The sequence below is a fragment of the Ambystoma mexicanum genome, chromosome 5p (genome assembly GCF_040938575.1).
Source record: "Ambystoma mexicanum isolate Mex_15411 chromosome 5p, UKY_AmexF1_1, whole genome shotgun sequence".
NCBI lineage: Eukaryota > Metazoa > Chordata > Amphibia > Caudata > Ambystomatidae > Ambystoma > Ambystoma mexicanum.
In genome coordinates, this window is record NC_090930.1 from 519,542,251 (window position 1) to 519,562,063 (window position 19,813).

Here is a 19,813-nt window from a genome sequence, read left to right on the forward strand (position 1 = left end):
CTGGAGTGTCTTTTCCCTCTTGCAGGTGGATGAGAAGTTCCGGAGACAGAGTTCGCCCAGAGCGGCTGGGATTCAGGTAAGCGTTTGAAGCTCGTACAGTATTTAAAAATAACCGAAGATTTGAAGAATGCTTACTAATGCCTTTTTTCTGTTCTTTTCCCTTTTCCTTAGGAAGTGGCGTGCCAGGATGGGAATGACACTGCCGAAGATGCCCGCAGAACAGAAGGATCGATGACTGATGGGCGGAAGTGCCGCAAGGTAAGGCTGTTCCTAACGGAGTTCTTGTTCTTGCAGGAGCTGAGCGCAGAAGAAAGATGCAGGCCTACTGGAGACCGATCCAAACACGGTGAGTGTCACGCTGCAGGTGCAGAAAACACAAAGCATGTTTCTCAGCCTGGGTGTGGCTTAAATAGTCTCTGGATATCCCAGGTGCATCTGGGCTGAAGCACACCCAAAAGACTAGACCGCACATGCAGTTCTGGTAACCGAAATATGTGGGGGCATCCATCTTGTCCCCATCAATGCACTACAAGTCCAATCCCCAATGTTATCCTATGGGAATGAGTGAGTCTGGTGCCACAAGCGCCAAGTCTGACTCCAAGTGGGTCTTTGGAGGGATGGAGAGACCCTTGAGGGCCATGTAGGTGATCGTGGCCTGGCTCCAGCCTGACATCTTGGAGGGCTGAGGACATGAAGGGCAGGAATCATGACACAAACATTGCAATTCACAGGATATACGTGTGGCAACAATTGGGAGAAACAGTCATCACCTTTAGAAGGTACACACAGCGCTGAGAACAAAGCGAGGGCCCAGGCCTGGGAGACTCGCTCCAGTAAATTAGGAAACAAATCCTAGGGTGGAGGGTAATGGGCAAGGACGAATGGTAGTCCTGCAACCTTGTAACAGTGTAATAGATCATTTTTAGGGAAGTCTCAGATGAGACCACCTGACATGGAAGGACCAGTTAGCTAACACGTATAGGTACGGTCTATAAGCACTACCACCCCAATAGAATGGGCACTTAGATTTTTGGGGATAGGGCAAACACTATGATGCCATCTGGTAACAAAAGCCCATGACACGGGCCCAGGAACTGTGATTGCTGGAGATTTGTTGGTTTCCTGTATGATCCCTGTCTGCTTGGATAAAACAAATGCAGTTCTAACTTGCCCTTGGCTGAGTACTCCATTACGGGGGGAGGGTTTGTTGGCCCTGGGCACTCTGCTGAACAGTGCCTGTGTAGCACGAACCTTTGTCCTCTGGTATACCTTTACATCCCGATTGAGTAACAGAGAAGATTCATTGACAGCAGTAGTTGATTCATTGAGGAAGAGAAGCAGTTAGCCCACTTCAGTTAAACATTCATGGGAATCTATTGAGAATCCCATTACCAACAGATTATTAGATTTACTATTTGAGAATATTCTGTAGACTATGGAGCTTCCACCATCATGGCACTCTGCTATTGTGGAGCCGATTTTTTTTAAAAAAGGGAGAAGGTACAAATCCCAGCAATTGCATACTTATATCCTTGCTGGATAATTCAAGTACAATGTTTGCAACTATACTCCTTAAGGACATTGAAGATTGCGAAGTGAAGAACCTACTCCCCAAATTTCAGGGGGATTTTAGGAGGAAGCCGGCTACACTTTTAAATGGAATGATCCTAAAGCTACTGAAAGTATAGATCCAATGTATTTGAGTACACAGAGACCTTCTTTGGTTTGATTTATAGAATTGGTGCATTGCTGAGGTATAATTAAAGTTGATTATGCTTCTACATTCTGACACCAGTTTACAAGCAAGGCTCATGTCAGACGGAGGTCTACCATAGCCATTAAAAAGAACAGAAATAGGATTATGGCTGGGCTGACTGGCAAATGTTCAGAATGTATTAAACAAAGTTGTACTTTTCCCATAAGACTTGCAAATCTTTGTCTGAACTGGCTATCTTATGTGGAATATCTGCTTTTCTTTGACCTGTGCCCAATCTGTTTGCAACAGAAACGTGCTGCATTTTCGAAATACGCACATAACAATTTACCTGTAAACACAAGCAAACCAAAGATTCTTATATTCTCTAAAATAAGGAAGCCCAAAAGTAAAAGTTGTTCTTTGGAAAACAATAAGATTGAAGGAACTTATGTTCCTGGGTTTCACAATTTCGAAAGTGCAATCAATTAAAAAAAATTGAAGATTTTAGAAATAACAAAAAACCACAAGTAGCACAGCTTAAATGTATATATTACTCATTTTAAAAATGTTCCTGGTTACCTAAGATTAAAAATTATAGCATGAAAATAGTACAGATTTTATTCTACAGCTTGGAGCTAGGCCTTAAGAGTATTGGAAAACTCTTTAACGGAGAAGGGATTATACGGAAAAGGGTACGGTCTACCCCAATGTCAGTTCCTTGCAGTGTATTAACATGATTTGGGTTTGGTATCAATGGAAGCCCTTTGGCTGTGAAGGAGAACGTTAGTTTATGTAAATATGCGCGATACCGCTCATAATGCTGGACTTAACAGCTATGCTCGAGTCCAAATCCATTGCAAATATTAAAAATTTTGTTGATTTTAACAACACACTTCTCTCCAGCACATACACTGCAACGTTGGTACAAAATTTTATGGCAGTAGATTGGCTAGAAAACACAGAAACATGTAGAACTATAAACTGTATAAGGGAATTGGTTTTGAATACAGGAAACCCTTAACCAAATATTTTACCAAGTTTCCCCTCTACTAAGCTACGAATTACATATCTAAGGTACAAATTAAACCTGCTGCCTACTGAAGTTTTAGGGCCAGACCTTTATTCATCAAAGGAATTGCGACATTGTAGATTATGTAGTATTATGTACTAAGAGACAATTAAATATCCGCTAACAAAATGCAGTGAAACATGGGATTTAAGGAGTTTGCATTTAAAAACATGTGTACACATTCAAATGTCATGGCAATTCAGATGTGGCATAGATTCAAGAAAGGTCATCAAATATTGTGGATTTAAGCACTATGTAGATTTCTACATAAACTATATGATTCTTTAGAATCAATTTAATGTGATATTAAGATTTTGTATTATCTATATAGCGTGATCAAATGAATTTAGTTCATTCTATTTTGAATTGTGTCATTTGTATTTTGCAGATTGTGAAAGGTGTGTCAGTAATTACAAACTAGAACGCAATTTAAAAAGAAATGACCCTACTGCAGGACGTCAGCACAGCCACACCGGATAAAGACCCAACGGCCAACCAAGGTTTCAACTGACTGCTCCCTGTGCTCACAATAAAATAATAAGTTGCAACACAGAATATGCATACCAACTAAGCCACTTCCATATGGCAATTGAACACCCCAGTTGACAGATATCAAAGTTCAGACTGCTACACCACTACAATCAACGTACATAACAGTCCTGACCAACCCATCTTTGCACTGCAGACACAAGGGTCCCCACTGTACATGAGTACCTAAAGTGCTGTTTACACAAACAACCGAAAAACAGACCTGTAGGCAGGAACCCAGTACTGCAGAACTGCACACTAAAAGCAAGTTAACTAACATGTTTCCTCTTTCTCCACTAACCAAACCCAGACACACTCGCTTTCAGATCTGCCAGTTCACCAATATACCATATGAATGTCAGAGCATTGCAGTAGAAAGCCCAGTAACAATAAAACAGTTGTGAAAGCTTGTAAAAGAGGTTACATCTGGCAAGGCTTCAAAAGGCAATGTACTATTCTATTACTCCATTGTATGCTGGTTTTCTTGGGAGCATAAAATGGGAGCACTACCTACTACGTATAGGCATTTCTCAGACTAAGCAACATTGTTCTCACAATATATATTTGTAACACTGTACAATTTGCTTGAAGCAGAGTTTTGCACTTACAGAAGCGGAGTGGTTAGCTGAGAAAGGATACCTATACTTTTGTAGTGGTATTTTGTATATGGTGCACACTTTACAGATATCAATTTTCATGTGGAAGGCACGCAGAAGGAAAATGTAGACAACCTTGCTTACAATAACTATCAACATATATTTGGAGTCATATTATACCATTTTTGTCTGCGCTTTTACATAAATGATAAAACGCACATGTAACTCCTTGTTATATGCGCAGCCTCATCCAAGCACACGCTGTATGGACTGGAATTGTACAACCCAATTCACAATACAAACTAAACTTCATTTGATCAAAACCCAGTTAAGCAATTGCTAGCAATGTGGTGAAAACCTATTAGCAGATAATGAACATTTTGAGAAGCGTAGGGCCCCAAGGATAGCAATCTTGATCCAGCAAGTTCACTATGATGGAATACAAAATGGCCACACAAGAATAAACTAATAGTACAGATCTATACGAAACAGCTGCATAGGTTCTCTAAGGTGTTTACTAGCAAATCAAGATTAGGACTATAAAAGAGCCCACGGTAGCCAATCTGATCAATTCAAATGGCCTTCCTCTACAACTAAATAGCCAAACTTGCAGTGCAATCCTTAAAATACCCATTGTTGTCAAAGAACCAGCATAACATGTTTCTTGGATAGGAATGCCATTGAAATGTGAATGCCTTTTATTGGCTCTTGATTGGGAAGACCTTCCAAGAATCATAAAATGGAGAAATAAATGTACATTTATTAAAACATGGAAAATGGAGGCCAGCTCAATCTAGGAGAACAAGTCAGTAAATGGAAAATGCTAAATGGAGTTGCTCAAAAGGCATTTGATTGAATGATTTCGCCTTTAAGCGGTGCAGAGAAAAAGTATGATGCAAATTTGTTTCATCTTCTTGTACCACACAATGCATAACTTAGCAAATGAAGGGAAAAAAAATATTTTAAAATAAGAAAGGCATGCATAAGAACAGACCAGTCAATGTCGACGGTGTTCCCAAGTCAAACTCCGATTATCAACTTGAGTAAAAACAAGTGGTCAACTTTGGTTAATTAAGTTTACTTAAACTCAGGGTGTTTGTTGGGAACCAATAATTCATTTTGTTGCATCTACAGCTTTTTTTCCTATTGTGGAACTTGCTGCAATGCATTACGAACAGTACCAAGACCCTATGAATCCCAAGTGCAACTTTCACAAAAAACTACCCCTTTGCTGAATGTAAATTCTTGAGTCTGGGAAAGAACATTATAATCATACCACTATTCATGCAGAAGCTAATCCAACAGTTTTTCTCTTATCAATATATAAAAACGGTTATTCTTGTGTTCTTGGACTCAAGTTCCTGACTGGATTACTCCACTGTGTTTTTTATGCACACTGCCCTGACAAGTTTTGATAACCAGGTTTGAATTTTTTACCATGAATATAAGAAATCTCCTCGGAAATGGTTTAAGCAGTGACTTTGTATGAAGTCCAAATGAAATGAAGTCTTCCGAACCCTAATATTTTGCATCAGTATCAAGAATAAAATCTAAAGTAAATGAAGTTGTTAAACGTTCCCAAGAGGTCCCGCTATCTCTAATGTTTGGAGAGCTTGAGAGATTGCTAGGGCAATGTGCATTGGCGATGGCTAGTGCAGTAGCTGCGCACGAAGGCTAGCGATAAGGACAACACATTCTAACAGATATAAAAACAAAGGAAATAATGTACTTACTTTAGTATCATATTCATAGTTTCGTTCCTATCTTTCCCTTGAAACGGTAACGTACCAGTCAGCATTTCAAACTGTAATAAAAGAATGCACATTCAAAAATGCTTCATCGTAGGATTTGTAAACTTACTATATTCTAGACAATGTATGCAAAAGAAAAACAAATTACCTTGCAGTATCTGATTTCTGAAGGATGTTCCGCTAGGGATTCCTCATCTATGATATTGTATTTGCAGTGCAGCCGATCATAGGAAACCTTGCCGCCACCAGTGGGCACATCCTGGCTCTGCCTGAAACCTCTATGCAACAGACAGGGCATCAGGGCCAATATTTATTGCAGCACCATGCCCCGTGACCTCCATACCAACCTCGTTTTCTCCTAGCACGGACACTGAGGGACCGCGGAACCGATTGTGAACAATCTATCCACCGATAAGGAGCAGGTAGGGAGGCCAATAAGGAATCTGTAAGGCATATCCATCAGAAACATTACAGAGAGGGAGGTCATTTGTTCTTCTAATGTATTCCTTTTCCCCCCCAAGGATTCCTCATATATGATCTACTCCCATAGCAGTATGTGGATCTGGAGGAGGGAGGAGAGCAAACAACACCACTGAGACCAGAAAACTCTGGAGGGCCCCTGCACCTGCCAAAACAGGTGACCTGTTCTGAAAGAGAATCCAAGCAGTAATACTTTGTAAACACATCCAGAGAAGCCCACGTTGCCTGCCGCCTGGCTGAAGGTCCAAGACAGGTACTCCGGTCTGCAGGGCAGAGGTGGCAGCCACTCGTCTATTAGAATGAGCTGTGGGACCTTCAGGCACATCCTTTCCAGCCAGATCATGGCATTCCGAGATGAAGAGAATGATCTACCTTTACAATGTCTATTTAGTCACAGCAAGCACGTGCACCAGCATAGCCCACAGAAAGTTGGTCTTATTTCCTGACGTTCCTCGTCTGAGAGACATAGTAGCTGAAAGCCTGCCAGCCGATGGAAATGTTCCTCTGCCTTGGAAGGATGAGGTGGAGGAAAAAATGCAGGAAGAAGGCTCTTTAAAAAGATGACGATTTGAGACCACCTTCGGAAGTAGGGTTTTACTCTCAACATCACTTTCTTTGGAGAAAAACAAATAAGGAAGCTTAAGAGATAACACCTGGTGCTCACTCACCAGTCTAGCAGAAGTGATGGTGACCAGGAAGCTCAACTTAAGTGAAGAGGCTCTAAGTGAGTTGCCATACAGAATGTCAAAATCGAATCAAAATCCCACACCGGGACCACAAATTAGCACGTAGGAAACTGGTTACACAAACCCAATAAGAATTGCAAAAACCTGTGGAGATTGTGACGAGCGAACCCTGCTCCGGGGACCTCTTAAAACCCACAAAAGCAGATAGGTACCCCTTAAAATATCCTATGTTTTTCCCCATTTTGTCATCATGTAACAAAGTTTTGCCTGCAACAGCGCCACGATGGCCAAGGTCTGCTTTGTGCGCTTTATAAATGTAAAAAAATAAAATAAAAAAAAGTGCCGATCTGTAGGCCCGAATGGGCCAAAGAAAATAGAAAATCCAAAACAGGGGATAAAGGACAGGATAAAAAAAAAAAAAAAAAAAAGGAACAAGATTCCTCTCTCAGCCCCAGGCCTGCAGGCATAAATGGGCTCTCCGACTTTGAGAGTAGATCCACTCTGCATGGATGGCAACAGGGATGGCTGATGGACATCTCCGGCAACTCCGAGTACCCCGTTCACCAGGCACAATCTACAGAAATTCAAATAAACGTGTACCCAAAAAGTCTCAGCCTCCTGAAAGCCAGCAGAAAGAGATCGGCAGAAACGCATAAAGTAGGCAGAATGCATCCGCAAGATCTCCCTGGAGAAGAACAACGTGCATGTTTTTTAATTTTATTTATTGTTCGCTGTTAGGCGCTTATATAGGAAGTACATACTGTTTCAAATCACCCACAGGACAACAGGGAGGGGACAAGGGGATGAGAAACAATTAAATACATAACAATAAATACAGTGGGAGAGGGTGGGGGAGGACAAAACTTCTATGCCTTGTGAGTGTTCAGAACGTGCAAGTGCAGAAGGGAGGGGGTATGGGATAGGTGCTGGGGTGCTCATGGGTGAGCAACAGGTGAAGTGCAATGTAAGATAAGTGCGATCCTCCAGGGTGGTGGTGAGCCGAGGTACGTGCTGAGGATAGACAGAAGCTAGGTGGAGATTCGGTGTGGGAGGTCGTGGCCCAAGGATGCATAAAGGCCCGAAAATGAGTAGAGAAGTGAGGGAGGGATGCAGGGGGAAAAGAGAAAAGTCTTGAGGAGCTTGTGGAATTTAAGAAAGTCCTGCTCAAGATGAAGAGGGAGGGGGGAGGCTTTTCCAAAGAAGGGAGCCAGCTGATGACAGCAATCGACCTCCTGCCTCTGTTTAGCAAAATGCTTTACACACAGAGTTGATGCCAGAGCAGCACAGAGGTCTAGAGGGGGAATATTTAAAGTGTTGCATATAGAGTGGTGCCCATTAATCCGTGAAGAACCCGGGAGCCAGAGAAGACTTTTAGGGCAGGAGAAATGCAGTCCATAGGCGGTCCCTGGGCTTGGGGCCCAGGAAAAGTCTTGCTGCCCTATTCTGATTAGCAGCAGGTGAAGAGATCCACTTGAAGAGTACCCCAACGGGGGAAACATCCTCTAGAACTTCCTGACAACAGAGCTCCCACTCCTGGGAAGATGAAGTCTGTCTGCTCAAGGCACCTGCCGTGACCACCACTCTTCCGGCAAGATGGGCAGCCATCCAAGCAATACCGTTCTCCAGAGCCCAGACCCACAGTCGCATTGCTCCTCTGTATAGCGGGAAGGGCCCCACACCACTTTTCTGTTGAGGTAGTGCATAACTACTGTGTTGTCAGTCAGGACCAGCACAGGCTTGCCTTTTACTGTGGGGAGGAAGGCAAGATTGCTCTCAGCTATAGCAAGTTGATGCGTTTCCAAGCTTTAGATCTGACAGCTGAGCACCCAAACCAGTCACCAATGCATAGAGGTCAACAGTCTGCTGTGGCTAGAGTTGAGGAGGCAACACGCTTTTTGGTAGGTTATCTCTCTGGGACCAAGATATAAGGTATTGAACAACAAGGTTTGACAACTGTAGGAGTTCACACATGCGACCCCCGAAATTGTGACCACTGGCAAAGGAGGAACAACTGAAGCGACCTCATGCATAGGGTTGCCAGTCAATTGGTCGAAAACATTTGGTCGACAGGACAATTGGTCGACACCATTTGGTCGAATGCTTTTTTTTTTACCCCTTTTTTGGTTTTTTTTGGGGGGGTCCCCCCCCAACCCCCTTTTTTTTCTTTTTTTTTCTTTCCCCACACGAAAACCCACAAAAAAAATATATAAATAAAAAAAAAAAAATTCGACCATTTGGCATTCGACCAAATGGTGTCGACCAAATTGCAGTCGACCAAATTGCAGTCGACCAATTGACAGGACACCCATGCATAGACAGGGTTCCGGAACCACCAGAATGCAGGAGAACAGGAGGTCCAGCAAACACAGAAAGGCTGAAGCAGGAACCTGTCCATGTGATTGGAGGATATGGACCATCAGAGTTGTTCGCCACTCGATCTTCAGGTGGGAATGCCCTGCACAGGAGAGTGTCCACGATAAATTGGAGGGAATGGGATGGTGAGACTTGGGGCGTTTTGATGTTGAGGGACAATTCCAAGCTGTAACAGACTGCACGCTCAGGACAGTTGTGCCAACACTTAGTGTGGGGAGCAAGCTCGGAAGAACCTGTCATCCAGGTAGGGAAAGACATGGATGCCTTCTCTTCTGAGAAGAGCCGCCACCACTGCCAGCAGCTTGGTGACAACCCTGAGTGCTGAAGAAAAGCAGAACGGAAGGATTTTGAACTCGTAGTGATGTTGGCCCACAATGAGTCGATATGTGCTTTAGATTAATAGGCACATTGGCGTATGCATCCTGAAGGTCCAGTGAATAAACCTGCAGATTGAGAGCTTGAATTTTTCCTTTCACAGTTATAAATTCAACAGTTGTAGATCCATGAGCCTTGCTCCTCCTTTTGGCACGAGAAAGTAAGTCGACCATCACCCCTTCCGTTGTCCCAGGTGAGGCACCAGTTCTAGCGTTCCTTTCGGAGAAGCCAAATGGCCCTCCTGATGGGGTCTGGAGGAAAATGGGTGGTATGAGTAATGTTGTATGGATGATGCTGAAGGAAAGGGAAACCGTTTCGCTGTTGCATGACCTGCTAAGCCCAGCCATCGGGCCTGGTCTGTAACCATTCAGCACTGAAAAGGGAAATTAACCCATCTGCCCCCCAACTGGGAACACGTGGCAGAAGTCTGTTTTACAGGGGATTTGCACAGTGGGAGGGTATGGGCACAACTGCCAATGTTGCGCCACTGGAACCTTCCCCTCCCTACTTAAGCACTCCCTTGTGCACCCCCTCCTTAAGAAGACTTCTGCCGATCGTCCTCTCTGGCAAACTACGGCCCATCTCCATCACTCCTTTCCTGCGCTAACTCCTGCAAACGCTGGCCATCACCCAACTTAATCTAAATACTGAATCTGTTGGTTGTTTCCATGACCACCAGTCTGGCTTCAGAGCAGCCAGAAGCATGGAAACTGCTCTCCTGAACACCCGTGAAGTCTTGCCTACCTTCTGTCCTCATTCTCCTTGATCTATCCTCTGCTTTCGACACAGTCAAACACGCCATCCTGCTCAATCGGCACGTGACAACCTGGGATCACTGGCCAGGCCCTAGCCTGGTTGACCTCTGTTAGCTCCGATCGACCCTCCCAGGTCCAACATGGGTCCTTCCTCTCTTCTATCTCTCTCTCGTTCTCTCTCTACATGTGGTGTTCCCCTGGGGACTAACCTCTCTCCCCTACTCTTTAACTACTACCTGGCACCTCTGGCCCACTGCAGATTACCTTCTGTTCTAACTTTCAGTGGTGTGCGGATGACACTCTGCTCTCCTTCAAGCTCCCCTCAGCCTTTTCTGCTCTTTCTCTCACACCCGACTGTCTGCCTGCAATTCAGGAATGGTGTGCATCCAACGATCTCTGCCTTAATGCCAGTAAGACTGAGATCCTCCTCAAAGGGACACCTACTCCCGCCTTCCCTCTCTCACTCTGGCCACCCCACTCTGGGCCCTCTACCTGCACCTTCCTGTGAAGCTAAGAACCTTGGTGTCATCTTCAACTCCACCCTCTCCTTCTCACCTCACATCTCTGACGTCTGTAAGAAGTCACTATCAGCTGCACCCCCTCACAGGCATTCTTCCTTTTCTCACTTTCCCCCAGAAGCTCAGGGTCCTCAGAGCCCTGGTTCTCTTTAGGCTGGACTACTGCAACAGCCTTTTTCTACTCTTTCTAAATCTGCCTGCCACTACTTGTCACCCTTTACATGTAATCCAGAACAGGACTGCGAGAAGTGTCCTTGGCCCAGGGATCCTATCTCTCCAGCCCTGAAATCTTTCCACTGGTTCCCTGTGGCTGCAAGGATTAGGTCCAAGGCCCTGTGCATCGTCCACAAGGCTTTCTGGGGCCGGGGACCACACTACATCCAATGTTCTCTTCCTAAGCATCTTCCTTCTCGAGCCTTCCGCTCATCCACCTCCAACTCTCTGAGGGTCAGATGCTTCTCCAGGCAGAGAGTGGGGTGTAGATCCCGGTCCTCGGCTGGTGTCTCCCTCTGGAACAGCCTCCCTGTCTCTCTCTTGAGCAGGACCACCTAAGGTTCACGGAGCAACTCAGGACCTTCCTTTTTGCTTCCACTTTCTCTCTCCCTTTCCCTTGCTGATGCCCTTGTCTGCTGCGCAAACTGGTTACCTGGCCACCCACTGAACTTACAGGACCAGACTCCTGCACGACCAGTTGACCCTGCACTGCCTCTGGGCCGCTCAACCACTTAGGGACTATCTGCAACCCTATAGTCCCCCGACTCCCTGCACTTATGAGCCACCTCCCTGGCAGCACTTATGCATTCCATTGCACTCTCACCTTCTCCCTCCCCCACTTGGCACTTATCCCCATCCCCCCCCGCACTTGCGCAATCCGAGACACAAGGCCTAGAAGATCGTTGTTTTTTCCTTCTGTATTGCCCTCCTTGTCTTGTCTCGCCTAGAAATACTTATGTACACTGTGCATTATAAATGACTTATCATATAATACCTTTGGGAAGCGTTTGACCTGAAACCTTCCTGGGGCAGACTGACCCCTCCTATATGGTGCGTAGGGGTGAAAACCACAACCCCTGCTGGACAGCGCAGTGGCTGTTGCAGAGCTAAGCCCAAAGACTTAGCTGTCAATTTGGATGTCTGGAACCATCATAAGGCATCATCGGCCTTTGACTCAAAGAGATTAATCCGGTTAAAAGTTATATCCATGAGCTTAGCCTGTACGTCCTGGGCACAGCCTGATTTCCATATCCAAGAGTGGCAATGGATCACTGAACTAGTGGCTTTCGCACAACCCACACAGTCTGCTGTTTCAAGTCCAGACTACAAAATCTGGAGGAGGTCTCCTTTTCATACTGGACAAGAGCCAATAATCCCTCTTTTATACATCACCTTCAGGAAGGGGATCATATTCAGTGGCTGCTGTGACCCAAAGGACAACTTTCCTAGATACTGGAGGTGATCACTGCCAGAAAAGCAAGGCTGTCTGAGGCAAGCACCTCATTGCCCCAAGCGTCCAGCTTCTTACTGTGTCAGGTGGAAGAGTAAGTTACTGGGGATATTTTTATCCTTCCTATCTTTAATATTGTGAGATCAGAACACCCCACCTGATATGCAGTGCTAAGGGGCTAACACTGTATCCCCTTTCTGACTGCTACTATAACTTTTTGGTTACAGTGACAAGCTAATCGGAATGACTGGTGGCAGTGGTTTTAACTACCTACTTTTGTGCAATTTTTACTCCCAGGCTGTACTTACAGCCGCGGCAGTACACAGAAGGGTCACCATTGACCCAAAAAGGTGACAGTGTTCGTTTTTTGCCAGTTCAAGATGGCTTGTCCTTCTGCCCTGAGGGAGGCCTTTGTTTGATTTTGGCAGGTTTCCCTGGGAAAGCCTGCCCAGGTGCCAGTGTCTCTGCGAGGACAGGAAACAGGGGAGGACTCCAAAAGTCTGTTGTTCTTTGTCTTCTGCCGGGCATGCTTGGAACCAGTTCCAACTGGGAGGCTGGCTGTCCTGAAAGGATGGAAAAATAAAATGTGATGGCTGGAAAGTTGAGAATTAATCTTAACCTCTGGCACTGCTCTGGGCAACACTCCAGACCATAGTTTTTCGCCTGCCAAACAATTACAAAAGGGGAAGACCATATGCAAATCAGGTTTGGTCCCACCCCCAAAAAGGGCAGTCCAGCCCAAACTGCTTGGTCACATCCCTTCTGCACGAGACCACAAGCATCCCTAGACATGTTTCAGCCCGTTGGACCTCATCAGTGAGGAGTAGCCTGAGTCCATCAGGCACAGGACCCATGTCTGGGTATGCACGTCCCACAAAATAAAAGAGGTGATGTCTGTCAAGCATCCCCAGACATGTTTCCCCCACTAGCCAGTTCGAATGGTGCATGGGTGCTGATTGGCTGGATTCCTGCATAAGAGGCATAGATCCCGAGGCTGAAGACAAGATGGCCACTCAGAAGAATCGACAAAGGAGGAAGAGAGACGCCCACAGTCAATTCCAACAACCGGGGATGCCTTCTGTGTAATCACTGCTGTCAGACCTTCTTCCAAGCATCAGGAGAGCTCTGAAAAGGAGAACTCTCTCACTTAGACTACTGGGAAAATCAGTCTCAAGACGCCCTGCATTTAGAGCCATCCCACAATCAGCTTTGATCTTCACCGGCTGCAAACTGTCAATACCCTGGGACCTGTGGCCATTGAGCAGTGCATCGCCTTCCGAATACCGAATCCTCCCGAAACTTTGGTTGACTCCTTCCGGACCGCCAGAGGCACGATTTCACTCCTTGAAGTCCCCTCAGGGTACTGGACCAAGAAAGTGAGACGAATCGACCAGGCGATCCTCTTCACTCGACTGCTGCTGCAAATTCCATTCCTGTGTCCCTTCGTTTATCTGCCTGACGAAGAATCCGGTGACGAGGGCCTGATGCTGCATCATGGTGGCATCGTGCTGCATCCTCTTCTTCACATTTAAGTTACTGTAAGACTCTTGGTAGAAATTAACTTAAATTGCTTTGCTGCGCCTGTGTTGCGGGAGTGCTAATTTGTGTGTTTGGGAGTTCACCCATACACATTTGCCCAGGCCTGTGTGCCTTCATGGAGCCTTCCCCGAGGTCCCTGAAACCTTTTCCCAACAAACGCTTTACTTACTTGCTACTGAAAACTTCCTCTGGAACTTTAGGACTTTCTACTGCTTGTGCCTTGCTTGTTTTGACACTCCAATCTGACTCAGAGGTACTCATAACTAGATCGGGATGGACTACTAAAGCCAAAAGGCCTCTGAAATTAGTATTTACCTGCTATATGTTGGTTTTGTTTCATTCATCATTCATTTACTTACCTTTAAATTGCTTACTGCCATTCTACAAGTATTACAAAAGTGATTTACTTACTGTAAAGATTGTATTAGTTGTTCTAAGTTACTGACTTTGTGTTATAGTACTCATCTTTCTGAAGAATCACCCTTACCGTAGTGTATATATAAAAAATAAACCATTATTTTTATGCAACTTTTAGTGTGTCACTTTTTCTTTGGCCTATCTGTATACTCTAAGTTCTTTGTACTGTCTACAGTCCTTCCTCCCTCCAAAGATAAGCCTGGCTGTTCAGCTACTGCTACCACCAAATTGTGCACGGTTTAGGGCTGTACTAAGAGTTGGAGCCCTGTGTCCTAAGTATTTATTTATTTATTTTATATTTACATAGCGCACCTTACCCTTGGGCATGTGGGCGCTTCAGCTTAAGAATATGGTTATATCCAGTTACCTTTCAGGCTTAGTCCATGTCATAGCATTTAACATATAGTGTTGATACATGCAAATTCAGTTACATTGTCTTACAGTTACGTTTCCAGCTTAGTCCATATCATTGCATTTGTACATTTGCATAATACTTTTCCTAAATCACCTGGGTGTACCTTGGCTGCAGGAACTAGGAGGGTACTCAGAGGTGGACTAGGGGTGGTTCTTGATATCTTGGTTGAAGTTTTGAGTTTTCTACGGAAGGACCAGAGTGACTAATCTGTCCTTAGCTCCAAAGGCATGGCATACCAGTAGTTGGATGCGATAACAGAGAAGCTGGATACTCCTGCTTTTTGCCTTTTGTATGCCTCCTGCTTTTTGCCTTTTGTATATCTGCGTGGTGAACTGCCCCAGATAGGTAGATAGTATGAATCTTCTAAAGTCCTACCTGAGATGGGCTTTTGCAAAACTCCCTTACACTGGGGTACGTGTTGTTTCATCCCAAGGGGAACCAGGTCACCCTCCTCAGCAAAATGTTGTCCCATCTTAGACATGAAGGGTTTCAGAGGAACATGCGTTCCAGTGCCGAAGTGGAGGGCAGAATCAGTGGCAAGGGCTCGATGCCCAAAGGCTTGTCCGGGGAGCACAGTTAGGAGTCAGTTACCTCAGGGATTAGGCTGAAGCCACGTGTTAGTGCTGCCCTTTGGAAGGTCTGATAATTTGAGGCAACGTAGCTGGTCCCTTCAGAGCCAATGGTGCTGCAGGGACCGAAGCCGCAAGCGCTGGGGACTTGGCAAAGTTGTTGAGCATCTTCAAGCGGAAGATTTCCCATTCCTCTGATATGGGGCAGGAGGCTGGGTGAGAAATGGTACCTGCAGCACCGTTTCTCCCCCAGGCAGTAAAGGCAATCCTGTGGTGGTCAGACACTGGCATTTGTCGGCTGCAAATCACGTATGGCTTAAAACCAGAGGTCTTAGCATAGTTGAGCATTGTCAATGGAAAAATTAAGAGCATGATGCAGAAGCGAACAGAGTGCAGAAAAAAAAAGTTACAGGTCACGGGGCATGGCACCACAATATATACAGGCTGCTACATCTTGTGTGGCGCGGGGCATGTACAGGTGCTGGGCAGAGCCAACACTGAGCCATCCTGCTCCTCCTGGTGGTGGAGTAAAGTTTCAGAAAAGCAGCTGCGCTGTCAATACAATATCATAGATGAGGAAACTTTGGGAGGAAGGAATCCATTAGAAGAATGCTTTTAAATTATGCCATTATATAACTGCAATTTTAGCTGACTGGATCAAAATACCAACTTATGACAGTGAAGCCTTACACAGCTTTTCTAAAGTTTCACTAAACCCTGGAAACTCCAGTCCTATAGGAAAGTAAAAAAATTGTAATTGTGTTATTAGGCTACTAAAGTGTTGTATTGTTACCAATAACTAATGGTTATTTGTAACTCTTAGTTTTTTTGCATTTATAAAGTGCAAAGGCTGTTTTTGGGCATTGTGGCGCTGTTACAATTTAGTGCTTACTTCAGTTACAGTCAGATAGACATTATGGTCAGATAGAACAGACCAACAATTAGTTATAGTGACATACAAGGATGATACATGGTGAATGGTTTAGTGGTTACAAGGGAACCACGGTCAATCAAACGATAAGGCTGCAAGATGTCAGTTTGGTACTAGCAGTAACAGGGTAGTGGGACTGTGTGCCCTACTGGATCCACGGCTAATGGCAAGTCAGGAGTGCAATACAAAGTGGCCAACAGCTGTAAACTAGGCATAGATGGGATTAGGGTGGTGAGGTGAATGAGTGGTGCTGCTAGGGATGAGATGATGATACAAGTCATTTAGATGAATAGTTTGGTTTTAAGTGATTTCCGGAATACAGAGTATGATGTTTCCCTTCTAAGTGAAGTGGGTGAAGCATTCCAATTTTGTTGGTGCAAGATATTGTAAACTGGCGCCTCCGGCTTTGGATCTTTTAAAAAGGGGACGCAAAAGCCTTTGGAATGGTGGGATCTTTTTGGTCTAGATGAGGTGGCTCATGTTATTTTTTTCTGATAAGTATGGAGGGGCTGTATGGAAAGGCACTTATGTGTAATGGCCAAGGTATTGAAAAGAATAAACTCTAACTGGGAGTCAGTGAGCATCCCTTCTTGCATGTGTGATATGCTCCCTCTTTGGGATGCTAAGAGCAACTCTGAGGGCATTGTTTTGTAGGACTTGTAGTCGGTTGTTTGGCAATAACACTTTCCGATGCCCAGTGCTACACTGGCATGTTCTTGTAGAGCTAATCAGTTTATATAATAACAACATGAAATACCAATAAAGGTTTGTCTTATACCAATGCCAGGAGTATTAGGTCCTTGAACTGCAGGTCTGTCCATCAACCTATACCCCTACCCCCATACCCTAAGTGACCATCTTATTTTCCCTGGTAGCGACCAGGTTGATATTTCGGTAATAACTCATGACTACAGTTGCTTTTTTGGGAGTGTGAAAGACGAGGCTAAAATACCATTCAGGGAGACAATGGATTCTGGATCTGGGGAAAGGATGCCCATTGCCTGCACTACTTGCTAAAGTAAGATTAAATATGGTTTAACTATGGGAGATCAAGGCTAGCCGTAACTTGTGAAAAGTTCTGGTTTGTTTTTCAAAGTAGCAATTCAAAAGAAAAAAGATTCAACAAAAAACTGAAAATCTGTTAAACAGGTGTTGGCATTGCATCGAAAACCGAAATTAAAAAAAAAAAAAAAAGGCATTCCTGTAGGGTGGAAACTTTTATAGTGTTCATAACTCGACCTTCCCCATACCATCATAGAGCCCCATGCTGCTGACACTGCCCTACCATTTCTTCATGAAATCCCCCCAATGACGTACTGGAACGAAAATCACTTTGACTTTCAGACCAGTACAAAGAATATTCCAACAAAGCAGTGCGGTGTGGGTGGAGAACAAATTGCACAGGCCAAAGAAGTAGGCCTTTAAAACATTTACAAATACAAATATGCACTTTGTGATTTTGCCTAGCTTGCAATGGCAATTTCTTCACATTTTGAAACAAAATAACCAGGACACACATCACCCACAACAATGAGACCCAATGCCTCAGCTGGTGTACTATGTCACAGGGGTACAGGTTTGTACTGAATTCATGATGTAACCTACCTAAAATGAACATATTTTATGTAATTCATTTCACTGTCTTCTTACATGGAGTGAAATTCCACCTTTACTTGTGTGTTCTTTTTTTAGCACTATTTGACAGTCACGTTTCTGCACTATTTGTTTTATTTTCTCTCTGATGTTCCACTTTTGAATTTTCCCTCCAACTCAGCAGTACACCATCCACGAAAGTGTTTGTTCTGTCAGCAACTTTCATTAATTGTACAGGTGCCTCATTTTTTAAAGTGTCAGTACATTACACATAAGTAAAGTTCAAAAGAACATCCCAAAATATAGTTTTTATTTTTAAAATCTGAGCGGCACAATTTTTAAAATATGCCTAGGATGTCCCAAACCCTTCTTATTTTGAAGTACAAATTTAAATTACAAAATGTTGGAATTATTGCTCCATGTGTTTGAGGTCCTCTTATGCATTAACACCATCAAGTGCACATCCTTACATTATGTTTGGTTTTCATTGTGAATTCCTTACCCAATTATGCGGTGGGCTGCACAACTCTGGCAGTGTCTGAATGTTGTGCCCCGAAAATATATTGTGTGAATGGTTGAGCCTATTCCGGTGCTTTTAAACTTTAGATGGCAACTTAGTAAATGGAAAAGTGCGTGCAAATTTTTTTAACTAGTTATTTTAAGAGGAACTAGGGTCCTTTTTTCGTCCACAGCCAACATGTTATTACATAATGCACCTCGAAATAGTTATCATTTTGCCTATTGCTTCCTACTTTTACAAACCCAACACAACTGTTCCCCGTTATAAAGGTCCACCCAACATGTTCCGTTTCCTTAGGTCTTGTAAGGACGAACTGGGGTCTACAACCTACTATTCAATGTTGTTGATTGAAATGAGTTTGTCTTCCTTAGATACAGTTGGACAACTTACTCAGGCTTTTCCTCGTTATCTCAATCCCAAAATCAATATAAAAGGTCACTTTAAATAGGCTCTGAAGTAAGCTTATACAGGAATCACAAAGCACTATTGTATTTTGCATAAAGCACTACTGCAGGTTTTGAATAGTATTTGGCCCAATCGCAAGAAGCCCCCTATAAACTTCAGAGAAAATGGCAGATACACAAGTTTGCCCTTCGCCAGTTAGCCATTCGGGTCTCGTATATAAAAGAAAATATGTTAATAACGAGCACATATATAAAGTCTCATCACAAGGCAAACAGAGATTGTCAATGCAGCTTACCATAAGTACCCCAAAAGACCACCAGTCTGCACTTTGCGTATGGCCCCGTCTGTTTACCACTTCAGGAGCCATATACTCTACAGTACCGCAGAATGAGTAGGCTTTCTTTTCCTGGTCAACTGACTCCTTGCTCAGTCCAAAGTCTACAAAAGAAAACAAGATTAAAAAATGCATATTGCAGAAAAGAGAAACTACAAATAAATCAAAATCTTTATGTAATGGGGCTATATATAAATATATATCTAGTGGCACATAGCAGTATTCAGTTCTGCCACGGCAAGCGACAGTCTGGGACAGCAGAGCAAGTATGCAGCTGCAAACGACAAGTGGCAGTTTGTTATTGGTCACCCTACAAATGGACTTTTAGGAGGTCAAGAATGTCACAGCAGACCTTAACCGAAATTTAAGTACAAGTCTAATTAAATATACTCTCTCCATTCCAACAATGGTGAGTACCACCAGACTCAAAAATATTTTGACTAAAAGAAAAACTACAGGGAAGATGAGATCTAAAATTAAGCCTTTAAATTAAGTAGTAAAACTCAAACACAAATTAAAAACCAACAAAAAACAAACAGGTTTTACTTGATATAGCCATATTCACACAGTCATTGTGATGATATTGCCTTTGAAATACACGATAGGAGCAACTTTCAGAATGAAATACTAATATTCAGCTCCCAAGGTCTTAAGACATGGAGCAAAGTAGTGCTGCTAGGAATTCATTTAAATTTGGGTGTCGAAAATGAAAATTCAGAATGAATCGTGCTTGGTAGTCAAATAAATGTTGTGCACCACAGTGAACTCATTTTACAAATTGCACAATCTCATGCCTTCAAATATTACTGTTTAACTTTG

At 43.8% G+C, this 19,813-nt stretch overlaps 1 protein-coding gene across 1 annotated transcript in view; it reads right to left on the minus strand.

Annotated features, from left to right (window-relative positions):
• RPS6KA6 (ribosomal protein S6 kinase A6) overlaps window positions 1–19,813 on the minus strand; it is a 905,586-nt gene that overhangs the window by 547,251 nt on the left and 338,522 nt on the right. The window contains exons 9-10 of the mRNA XM_069612921.1: window positions 18,956–19,098; window positions 5,623–5,693 (exon numbers count right to left, since the gene is read on the minus strand). Coding sequence (XP_069469022.1) covers window positions 5,623–5,693; window positions 18,956–19,098 — 214 coding nt within the window. The remainder of the gene's footprint in view (window positions 1–5,622; window positions 5,694–18,955; window positions 19,099–19,813) is intronic.